We start from the raw sequence: 9,758 nt of genomic DNA on the forward strand, positions 1-9,758 counted from the left end.
CAGTTATGGCACTTAGGCGCAGTTGCAGAAGTAGTTTTGCACCATCTGAAACATGTTCACGTGTAAGACATGTTAAATTCTGTCTCGCACGGCCAGAGACAGCAAAGACTGTCTCCGCTGTGGCGAGACAGCAAAGGATGTCTCGGTCGGGCGAGACTAGGTAAAAGTCACTTGTCTCGCCCGAGAGACAGTAAAGGACTGTCTCGCACGGCAGACAGTAAAGACTGTCTCGCGCGGCGATGACAGTCAAGTGCTGTCTCACGCGACGACAGTCATAGACTTTGTTTTTTCTGCCTTTTTGGATGATTTTCTCTTGAGCTGTATTTGGATATCTTTCAGTATTTTTTGACGCCTACAAGTTGTAGACTCAAAGAGCTAAGGTACCGTTTGGCAAAGGGTTAAGTGATGGGTTAAGGAGACTTAACCCCTTCTTAACCTGCCAAACACAACAAATCTATATAAGGGTTAAAGTGAGTTAACCCTCCATAATTTGCCAAACATAAAAAATATAGAAGGGTTAAGTTAACCCCTCTAGAGGGGTTAAAATGAGTTAACCCCTCAAAATGAGGGGTTTACTAGTACTCCTATTTAGATAGAATAAGAGTTAACCCTTCTAATTATAAAGAAAATAGTCAAAATCATTGTTATTCCCAAACACTAAAACTGATCATAAGGGCTAAAACAAAACTTATTTAACGGGTTAATAATTTAGTCCTTCGGATTATCAAATGGGCTAAGTACATTAATCCTTCTCTTTAACCCCTCTTCATTAACCCTTTGCCAAACGGAGTCTAAAGGAACAATTAGCCTAAACGAAAAAGATATCGTAGGCCACGAACGGTCAAGCCGGGTTAGCATGGGTTGGGCTTACTTCTCTAACCCTGGGTCTAGAGCTGGGCCCAGCCGTGACCTGAGTATATCATAGGCTGTGGGTTGGGCTTGGCCCTCTAAGGATCGGGCAAGGTACTGACACATGGCAGGCTAGGTCGGGTTAGCCCGCGAGTCGACCCAACCCACGTCCAACCCTAGCTTCAACATATTTAGCTGTGCAAGAACTCCCTTATCTGACCAAGTTTAGAAGGAGGAAAAAGACCCTCTAATCTGTAATAGTCATAATCACTTATGACATGTTTGACAAAATTTGTTTTAGTTAATGCAGTCTTGGTTCAAAAAATTATTTTTAGTTCGGTAAAAGTTAGGTCTATATTGAACTAGTTGTTTCTTATTTAAATTCTGGACATTGAACTTGTTCTTTTGTGGACCGACAATATGGAGCAACTTCAACCTTGTTAAGGGGGAAAAAAGTTCTATTTTGAAGTTCCCAAACATACCATTAGATTGTACTAAACTTTAGGAATTAGGGTAAACTTTTAACGGAGGATGTGAGAATGTTTCTTGAATAAATAGGGGTTTTTTGTTGAACTTAGTAGATGAGAATGTTTCTTGAAAAAGCAGATACACGATATAGATAAGCCTATAGACATGTAGATGGAAATATTGGGAAACTTGTATGTTTCCAGTTAGAAAAATAATAACTATACTATTCTCTTTTACGCTATAAGATAGAAAATTTTGAGCTCTCTTGGCGAGTCATCAATTTTAAATTTTTTTTTTTGAAGAGAATAGACCCAGCATCTTGTAGTGTAGAAATAGTATAGAGGAGTGAAACTAAAGTTTATAATTACATGTCAGCCCCGTTACTCAAGCCGACAAAAACCTGCATTTTGAGGGGCGTTAGTGCAAAAGAACCAGAAGCTTCACCTTATTTTTTCCACCCGAAGACCATCTTGAGCTGAGAGCCGAAAATCAATGAACAGTAAAAAATTCGGCGGAGGCCGGCCGCCGACCGGGACTCCATCGCTCGGGTGGTCGATCGTCGTCGTCGTCTTCTCCCTCCTCGGCGGCGCCTCTATCATCCACAACATCTACAAACCCAATCTCGTACGTCCCCTCAACCCCTCTTTCAACGAAAATCCCAAACCCTAACCCTAACCCTAACTCAATCGTCATCCAACGCAGACTCTTCCTCCTGTCGAAACCGCAAAGGAACAGCAAGATTAGGGGTTTGATGGCAGGGTTAGGGTTTCAGAGGAAGAGTATGCTCTCTTCTTCTCTTGTTTCTCTTGTTATCTTCTCTCTTTCGCAGCTATCGATCGCTATGGTGCCTAGGTTCTTGCCGTGGCTTTCTCTCTTAGGGATGCTTCCCGTTTCAGGTTCGATTTCTATTGACATTGATTTGTTATATTTTGGGTTTTGTTTTTTTTATATATTAATTTGTTGATGTTTTTGGGTTGCAGGTTTGGTTTTGCTGGCAAGTTTAGGTTTTGGTAGATTTTTTAGGCGGTTGCTGGGGGTTTCGCAGTCGGCTCCGGCGATGGTTGTTTTCCATTTACTGTTTCTGTGGGGAGTTTATGTTGTCATGATTCGTGAAGGTACCTTCTTTTCTCGTGGCTTCTTCAGATTCTCATAGTAGAATCGAGAGAGTTCGTTTGAGGGAGTGTTAAATTTTGCATTGCTTGGACTAGAATTAACTGTAAGTGGAGCATGATGGATAGAGGTAGCTTATAATTGTTTCGATTTCCTTATACCTTTGTAGAATGATTGCTTGTATTGATGAGGTAATTGAGAGACATTCATATTGATATCCCTCATATTTGAATTTGAGCGATTCTTTGATGTCGGTCTCACTTGCCCCTGCTTCTAACTCTATGACCCGTTGTTTCCTAAAATATAGAGGTTTGAGAGGAGGTCAAACCATACGTCTTACTGACGAATGAATGTGGGTTAGGGTATGAGAAATGATATGTCAGTTTCCTCTAATTATCTATATTGCTCCCTCTAAACGAAGAGAAGAAATAACAACTATCAAGCACTTATGTTTGGGATACATCGTCATGTGGACATGCACCAATCCATGTTATGATGCTCCTGTTTGCTGCTTGTTTGGATATGGTTAGTGGTATTAGTGTCTCATACTAGTATGAGGTGTTGATTTTTCCAACCAAAAAAGTAATAAATACATAAATAAATAAAATTAGCAATATAATTTGTATAGACACTGCCCTATTGTTTCCTAGAAACAACCTCAAAGTATTACCACTTACGATGGCCCAATAAGCAAGGTTTTAAATATCGGATGTCGGGTTCATGTCGGACGGCTGAAATCCATGTCGGATAGCGGAAATCGGGGATATATCGGGGGACATGGACTAAATATCGGATTGCCATATCGGGTGATCCACATATGTATAATATCATGCCCTAAATGTAATCTAACTATCTAAGCATTCCTAAATTCATAACTTCATGACTCTGCACATTTCAACATTCATATGCACATTTAAAATAAAATAAATCTCTCCTTATTAATCAATAATCATTAGCCTATTATTAATCAGTTAGCCTATTATTAATCAAGTGATCAAACATCAAGTAATCATTAGCCTATTATTAATCAAAATAGTCCACAAACCAAACATTCACGTGTGAAGAAGAAAAAAAGAAAAAACAGGAAAATCGGCCGATATGGCCGATTTTCCAAACAAGAAAATCGGCCGATATGGCCGATTTTTCACCGATATGGCCGATATGTCGGTAAAAAACGATATGCGACTTGTTTTTCCCCGATTTGTGTCGTTGGACCCCTCAATCCGCTATATCGGCCGACATGTCCGACATGTCGGCCGATATTTAAAACACTGCCAATAAGTGACTCACAACCTCGATCGCAATGCATCAGAAGTAACTATATGTGGATGATCATGATTCTTAGAAGCTTATAAGCCACTCATCTATTTCCTTTTACGATAAACTATTATTCATTTGCAATCACTAAATCTGGATTCAAACATTTACAAAGCACAAGTGGGTTCCATATATCCATTCTGGCAGTAAATCGATATGAATAATGTAGGAACAATCGTGCAACTTCGTACATGGGTGCAAAGTTGTAAGTTGTTCCTGCAGAACACAGAAAGATTATCTACACGTACATATTCAATACATGCGTACACATCTATCATCTATGTGGGCATGCATATGTGCGTCGTGTGTGCATCTCTGTGTGTGTCTATATAGTTTTATTATATGGAAAGTATCAACCTCTGTTAGGGCGAATGCTCGCCATCCAAAAAGGAAAAGAAAACAACACATCACACTCACATGTCAACAGGTTAGCTGCATGAATATGATCAAATTGTAAAGGTCTTGCTATTGTAATATTCAATACTCTGTGACGAATTGAACTGATTCACGAGGTACATTAACTTGAGGTCAATTGCACCCCCATCAGCCTTATCGACCTCAGCATGTCTCCATTTTTTCAGGTTATAGCTAATCATTTTTCCCATGTGGCATATTATATTGGTGCTTCTTCCTTTAATGAGTTGCTATGTAATTGTTCTGTTGTTTATCTCAATCTATTAAATGTTAATTAGACATCAAGTGGACTATACCTCCTGATATTTAGTAAGAGACTTAATTTGAAAGGGGTGTACAATCAAACTATCCTCGAATACCATTTGTCCAGATATCTCATTTCATGCTGTCCAAATACACATTTATTCTTCTTGACATGTAGTAGTTTGTCTTAGATATCTAGCAAAAGTAGATACTTTTAATCTGTTATTTAACAAGAACATTTGCCATTGAAGTCTGTACTCTTATTTAAACAGTTTTTTCTTTGTCTTGCAGCTGTTCCATCGCTACTGGATGCTACAATCAATGCGGAATTTGGTTTGCTTCTGTTTGGCCTTTATAGGTGAGCTATGCTCTAATATGTCAGCCTCTATTTGTCAATAGATTTTACTCTCTACCTTTGTTACTCTATCCTTGTTAGATAAGTGACAGCTGTTACTTTCTTGAAAATTATCTTCTTTCTATAGGACCTGTGATGCATATGTGCTAGTTGCATAGGAAAAATACTTCTACTGTGTCCTTTTCATGCCTATTTCTGTAGTTTTAGGGAGTGTTCTCTTTTCAAACATCTAAAACATATCATGTACCTCAATTTAGGATGAAATTTGCTCTGTTGTACTTGAATGTGCTATTATTGTCAATGAAACGATGACTAATTTCTGTATATGGCTTTTTGCAAAAGTATTAACCAGGAATAGACACAGTTTCCATGTGAAGGTTTACATGGATGTACTAAGTGCCACTTTCTCACTGACTATGTTGCTGACCAACCTGTTCTTACCTAACATGCATATGCGCATGCACACTGCTTTATGGTTTTATAGCTCTGTAATTAGTTTTAGACTAATATAGTTACGTAGGACGTAGTACTTAGGTAGTCGTGGTACAAATTTGGGTACACAATTCGCCACTTAGAAAATTTGGATTTGATGGGGGGATAGCTTGCTTCGGTACGCAAGCTCGATTAGTATACATTATAAATCTTTTTCCTGTGCACTTACCATTTCTAAAGTGTACAGTAGAAAACTAGAAACTAGAAATCTAATTATGCATTTTAATATTTTTTTATACAAAATACTTAAAAGCTTCTTTTGTTATGGAGGTTGTTTTTTTGTTTCTTTTTATTTTCACATAGTTTGTGTTGGGAACATGGTTTCATTTCACGTGTTATCAACATAGGTTTTCTGTTGTAGTGAAGTTATCGAATAATATATCCTATTGTGAGCTTCTCTTCACTTCATTGTGCACATTGCATTGTGTCTTGCGCATGTGCACTTTAAAGGGATTTCGCGCCCCACATACTTGTAAGTGGTGCGCCAATTTTGAGGAACAAATTTGTGTATTGAAGGGAATCAATTAGCAAATGTACTGGGAATCAGTTCAAGGGAGGTCCAGGGAATCATGCAACTATTGGTTTATGTTTGTTGGAAAATTTACAGTAGAAAGACAATGAAAGAAAATTTTGACTTGTATTTCTCTCAAAATCAATTACAATTTGGATTCCGATTACAAAAGAGAGGATAATAAATTTGATTCTCCCCTTTATTTAATTCTGGGTTCTTCACGGTGGCGATGGAGTGCCTCCCTCGAATGCTCGCGTCGAGTTTGCTCTCCGTTGACGATCCGAACGTCTTGATCACTGGAACATGATTTTTTCCTCACGATTTGACGCTGTGGAGAACTTGCGTGGCAAGTTTTGAAAATAACTCTTGACGAGTTGATAACTCTGAACGAGTTTTAGAAGAACTTGCAGAGCAAGTTTTGAACTCTGATCGAGTTGATAACTCTGAACGAGTTTTAGAAGAACTTGCAGAGCAAGTTTTGAACTCTGATCGAGTTGATAACTCTAAACGAGTTTGAACTCTTGAAAAATAGTTGATTTGAACCGAAAGTTGGTTATAAGTCAAGGGAATGCTCCTATGGTCGATCGTTGCTGAGGATGAACGTTGATCTCCCCCTTGCTGCCCAAAAAGAAGAATCCAAGAGCTCAAATGTGCCAGCCTTTTGACCGAATCTCTCTTTGTTGATGAGAGAAAATTCGATCCCTTAACTCAATTGAGTTTCTGGTATTTATAGGGGATTAAGGGTGGTAACTACCCCCTTAATCCGCTCTTAAGTGGGGCGGAAATCCCTCAAATCGTGGGGAAAAACAGTTCCTGGAACTGTTCATTGCGTGCTTTGAACGAGTCAAACGCTAAAAAATAGCGTTCAGGGCCCGAACTCTGCGTTTTTAGACTAAAAACGCAGAGTTGGGCCTATCTTGGTGGCTGAACGCACAGGCAGATTCTCTGTGCTAGGGCGTTAGAACGCAGAGTTGAACTCTGCGTTCAGCAGTTCAAGCAACACAGGCGCACAGGTCACGTTTGGGCTTTAACTCTGCGTCCAAGACTTAGGACGCAGAGTTAAATCTCTGTTGGAGATTTGAGACGCACAGGCCGCATGCGTTCTGAAATTGGAAACGCACATGTCACTGGTGCGTTGAGGATCAACTTGGCGTTCAGAGTTTGGGATGCAGTCGAGTCTGTCGAAGAACGCACGTTACCTGTGCGTTTCGTGATTTAACTCTGCGTTACAGAGTTCGACGCCTGCTAAGGAACGCACACTTGTGTGCGTTTTGAACTTGAAAAACGCAGAAGTGAATTTCTGCGTTTGAGAGAGATTGTTGGCTTATAACCTCGTCCATTATAACATTGTAAAGGCCATTGCTTATTGATCTTTGCCTGTTATAAAATATGAGAGTCGTCAGATTGTAACTCCCGATGTTGATTGTGAAGGCTGTTGAATTGGGGCTTTCATTAGTTATTGTGAAGGTCGTCAGATTGTAACCTTCTACGTGAAAGTCCTCAAATTGTAGCCTTCTGGAAGTCGTCAGATTGTAACTTTCATCATCGGTGTTTGATGGGGGATCAACTATCTATTGTGATTTTTAGACAGCCTACAGAACCCCCTCCAAAGTTTTTGAAAGTTCGCGGTTGACTGGAACGAATTTTCGGAATACTTTGGATCTCAACTCTGATCTTGGAGCTGTTGATTCATTGTCACAAAGGAGTTGTTCTTTGCACTCGCTTCGAAGGCAGCTTGGTTGAAGGGATTTTCCATGCAGGATTTGTGTGAAGGTATGCGCCATAATCCTGCTTCTGGAATGTGGGGGTGGACCCTGCATTTTGAACTTTAGATGCGGGTTTCACCGTTGCATGTTGAATTTGGAACACAGGTGTAACCTCGACGTTTGGTTTTTGCATCGCGGGTCAATGTTTTGACTTAAGACATGAAAGTGGCTTCCGTGCATTATTGACTAAGTCTTTGAGACTTGTCTTTGACGCATCTGTTTTAAGTCTTGACTCACATCTATTAAGCTGATGGGCCTGCAAATGTGCGTAGGATTTTTGGCAAACCCTTAGCCATCAACGGATTTGATAAGCCTTTACCGACTACCGTTTGAGTCGGGCTAGCATGTGGATTGTCTAAGTCCGTTCCACATGTAACGTTGTGCTAAGAGAATGAATCCTCTTAGACTTAATGCTATGATTTTGAATACATAGACTTTGTCATTTTCACGGGAAAAGACTAACCGGCAACGCGTATTAGGCGTAGGCTTATCTCTAATTAGGGATCGAGATAAAGTCCCCCATGCGTGTGAGGCATGGATTTTAATATCCTTTTCACGGTAAAAGACTAACCGGCAACGTGTGTTAGACATTGACTTATCCCTAATTAGGATTCAGGATAAAATTCCCTACGCGTGTAAGGTATGGATTTTGGCGTTATTAATAACGATCTGCTACGATATTGAATACGTAGGCTTGGCTATTATTACGGGAATAGGCTACCCGGTAACATGTGTTAGACATTGACTTATCCTTACTTAGGATTCAAGATAAAATTCCCCCAGGCATGAATCCTGGTGTCTTTTTCACGACGAAAGATTAACCGGCAACGCGTGTTAGGCGTAGACTTATCTCTAATTAGGGATCGAGATAAAGTTCCCCAGGCATGAATCCTGGTGTCTTTTTCACGGCGAAAGATTAACCGGCAACGCGTGTTAGGCGTAGACTTATCTCTAATTAGGGATCGAGATAAAGTCCCCCAGGCATGAATCCTGGTGTCTTTTTCACGGCGAAAGATTAACCGGCAACGCGTGTTAGGCGTAGTGATGCGAAACAATGTGATGCAGGTATGAAGATTAATGACAACAATGTTTCGCCAAATCAGCGATCGATCTAGGCAGGAAGCTCAAGAATAAAGTGTAGCCTTCGATGGTTTTTAAGCAAAAGTTGCAATGTACTAAGTTCAAATCTTTTGTAATGATCCAGAAAATAAATGTAATGATTCGTTCTTTCAATACAGTTCAAAGTGTAATATTTGGATAAGTAAAAGTACTTAGCAACAGATTCACTCGCTCACTTAATCAAACTGAATACAGCACAGATACGATTGATAATAATATTGATAGCAACATGCAAGCAATAGCAGTTCCGTAAATAACTGGGCGAAAGAAAGTTGAACCTTCGTCGGGTTGAACTGGTTCGATGGGAGGCTCCTCTGGTGGTGGTTCGTACACGCCAAAAATGAGGGGAGGAAGTTCTCCACCGAGGGCGGCGTAGTTCGGATGGAGCGGTGTATCTGGATGGAAACGCCGATGCCACGAACTGATTCCCAAGCTACTCTCTACGCTGTCAACGATCTGATGAGTCACACGCTCAACGTATTCGGGCACGCTCTCGAATGACTGATAATCAAACCACGGAGAAATCTGTAAATCTGCGATGCCGGTCTCTGGATCTAGCACAATTCCATCATCAGCATCAGGATCAGCCATACACCAACGGTCAACAGAATCGAGCAATCCCAAATGCAGATCAATACAAATGAACCCAAAATAAACAGATCTGAACCCACTTGGTTCGGTTCGGATCTGAACCAAACAAACCCAACAAATAAATAGGAAAGAGGAGGGGTCTGAACAAATCAACTCAGATCCAAGGCTTCCTTCGTTCGTTGCAATGGAGAGGAGAAGGGCACGGATCGAAAACGGCGGCGGGGCGGGTGAAGTCGGGACGGCAGCGCTCGGGTGGAGCGGGCGGCGTTCGAGGCGGATCAGGATGGAGGGCGTTCGGTCGGGGAATCCGGCGGTCGGGTCGGAGGGCGAGGGAAATGGGGTTCTGGACGTCGTCGGATTTTGGGGAGGTGGGTTTTTAGGTTCTGGGGATTTTGGAGAGGGGATCTTGGTGGCGGTGGAGGTGGGTTTTGGGGAGTGGCGGGTCTTGGTTCGTCGCTGACAGGGGACGGGGAACGGGAGGCCGTGGTGGTGCGGTTGATGATGTTGGAGGGGGAGGCGACCG

General features: G+C 41.1%; 1 protein-coding gene across 2 annotated transcripts in view; it reads left to right on the top strand.

Annotated features, from left to right (window-relative positions):
• Window positions 1,801–9,758, top strand: part of LOC109848740 (palmitoyltransferase ZDHHC17-like) — a 19,301-nt gene continuing 11,343 nt past the window's right edge. For both annotated transcript variants that reach the window (XR_002248872.1, XM_020418390.1), the window contains exons 1-4: window positions 1,801–1,941; window positions 2,020–2,213; window positions 2,298–2,432; window positions 4,693–4,759. Coding sequence is in view for 1 of the 2 variants with exons in the window: in XM_020418390.1 (XP_020273979.1) it covers window positions 2,069–2,213; window positions 2,298–2,432; window positions 4,693–4,759 (347 nt within the window). In the remaining variant the exon portion in view is untranslated. The remainder of the gene's footprint in view (window positions 1,942–2,019; window positions 2,214–2,297; window positions 2,433–4,692; window positions 4,760–9,758) is intronic.

The sequence above is a fragment of the Asparagus officinalis genome, chromosome 7 (assembly GCF_001876935.1).
Source record: "Asparagus officinalis chromosome 7, Aspof.V1, whole genome shotgun sequence".
Lineage (NCBI taxonomy): Eukaryota > Viridiplantae > Streptophyta > Magnoliopsida > Asparagales > Asparagaceae > Asparagus > Asparagus officinalis.